Source organism: Myotis davidii, unplaced genomic scaffold (genome assembly GCF_000327345.1).
Source record: "Myotis davidii unplaced genomic scaffold, ASM32734v1 scaffold1006, whole genome shotgun sequence".
Classification (NCBI taxonomy): domain Eukaryota; kingdom Metazoa; phylum Chordata; class Mammalia; order Chiroptera; family Vespertilionidae; genus Myotis; species Myotis davidii.
Genome location: NW_006297143.1, coordinates 548,047 through 550,135, shown reverse-complemented (window position 1 = coordinate 550,135; position 2,089 = coordinate 548,047). Strand labels below are relative to the sequence as shown.

At 58.6% G+C, this 2,089-nt stretch overlaps 1 protein-coding gene across 1 annotated transcript in view; it reads right to left on the bottom strand.

Moving 5' to 3' along the window:
• STK19 (serine/threonine kinase 19) overlaps positions 1-1,641 on the bottom strand; it is a 1,810-nt gene extending 169 nt beyond the window's left edge. The window contains exons 1-5 of the mRNA XM_015569853.1: positions 1,624-1,641; positions 1,470-1,565; positions 1,127-1,266; positions 297-394; positions 52-199 (exon numbers count right to left, since the gene is read on the bottom strand). Coding sequence (XP_015425339.1) covers positions 52-199; positions 297-394; positions 1,127-1,266; positions 1,470-1,565; positions 1,624-1,641 — 500 coding nt within the window. The remainder of the gene's footprint in view (positions 1-51; positions 200-296; positions 395-1,126; positions 1,267-1,469; positions 1,566-1,623) is intronic.
• Between the last annotated feature and the right edge of the window lie 448 nt (positions 1,642-2,089).

Here is a 2,089-nt window from a genome sequence, read left to right as displayed (position 1 = left end):
TAGTGAAGGAAACCCACCTCGGCTCTGCCAGAGGCCAGGGGCAAGACTCACCAGTCCACCAGCTGGGCCCCGATGAGGTCATGCACATGGTAGGCAAGGCCGAGTCTCACCGAGGCAGGCGCCCGCCGGCCCAGGAGCTCCGACAGGAGTAGCTCCCGGTACTTGGCCTTCCGGACCATGCCAAGGACAGCCTGGCGCCCTGGAGGGGTGGACAGGAGCAGGGAGTGAGGCCTGCGGCTAGAGCAGCCACGGAAAGGTGTTCTGGAGGGCTGAGGGCTGAGCTGCAGACAGAATACCTTTAACAAAATACTTAACGAATCTCCCAGCTCCAGGTACAGCCAGCCACCAACTCCCGGCATCTCGGACGGTGAGGACTCCGGCGTTGACCAGCTGCCTAAGCGGGTGGGAAGCCAGGAGAGAGGGGAACCGGCTCTGAGAATCCTCTCCTCACCGCTAATGTTTGGAAACATGGGCAACCGGGCAAAGGGACCGGACAACAGACATCCTCCTCCCCGCCCCTGCCCAGCAGGTCTCTGGTCCCATTCGTCTACCCAGCTGCCCTCTCGCACGCTCTCTTCCTGCTACTTGTTTCCTAAAACCAGTCTTGATTCCTCCCTGACCACAAGCCCTGACGCATGCTCAGTCCCACCCGTAGGGGAGAAATAAGGGTCTTTTTCCTGTGCCCCTGCCTCACCACAGCTCCTCCCACGTCTGAGAAGCTCATAAAACGCCTTCACAGATACCATGGCGCACAGTAGGGGCCGGAGTCGGGCCAGCCCGGCACGACATTTCCCTCTCGCCGCGCCTGCTGCTGCTCTGGGATACGAGTGCTTCAGTGCCCACCACTCGCGCTCAGTCTCAGCGCGATGCACATCAGGCGTGTGTGGTCCCTGCGGGGCCTCCGGATGCACCTCACTAGCCACCCAGGGAGCCTGAACTTAAGGCCGAGGCTCCAGCTGAGATAGGCCTCTCTCTCGGGGGAAGAATACAAATTTAGATTTTACAAAAAAAAAAAAAAAAAAAGTCAACCTTTTGGGCAGGACCGGCAAAAGGAAAAGGGCCAGGCTGGGAGGAGGGAGGCAGGGAGGCGCCAGACGCCGGATGCGATTGGCCCCCCAAGTCTCACGTGATCTCTGTGTCCCTGAAGCCAAAGGTCTGCGTCATTTGGTCCTGCTGGAAGCTAAGGTCCCCACAGGCTGGCAGCACCAAAGCCAGAAACTTCTGCACGGCCCCAGCGTAGGACCGGCCATCGCAGGCCTTGAGGACCTGGAAGCAGGGATGAGAGGCTGGGGGACGTTTCTCGGCACGTGGGAGGCAGACCCCCTCTGCCCAGTTCGTCCCACCTCTCAGACCTTTCCTCCCGCTCCTTCCTGTCCCTCCTATTATTACCAACCAGAGCCCCGTGCCCTGGGAGGTATGGAGGTGTGGAGTGGGAGAGCCGCCTGCCCCGCGCCCCGAGCCACACGCACTCTGGTCCTGTAGTCCTCGGTGAGAACAATCCCGTGGGCGTCCAGGTCAAAGCCCAGCTGGATGACTCTGATCTCCCCCTGCTCCTGAAGTTCCTTCTGTTTCCAGGAAGATGGGGGTGAAAAGAAGGCTATCAGGTAAGATGCTCTACCACACCCGGGGGACGCTGCCCATACCGGGGAGCTTTTCTCCAAGTAAAGGGAAAACTGTGGGAGAATCAGGGGAAGCACCAGAGTATTTTCCAATTGGATACCCAGCCTCCCACCCACCCACCTCATCTCTTATGTTAAACGATTAGTACACACTCTCTAAGACTAATCATATGCCAGACACTAAGTAAGATAAAATAGTGATTAAGACACAGACCCTGCCCAGCTGGTGTGGCTCAATGGTTGAGCATCAACCTAGGAACCAGGAGGTCACGGGTTGACACCCAGTCAGGGCACATGCTCGGGTTGCATGCTCAATCCCCAATGGGCGGGGGGCGTGCAGGAGGCAGCCAATCATTGATGCTTCTATCTCTCTCTGCTTCTCCCTTCTTCTCTGACCTTTCCTCCCGCTCCTTCCTGTCCCTCCTATTACTACCAACCAGAGCCCCGTGCCCTGGGAGGTGTGGAGGTGT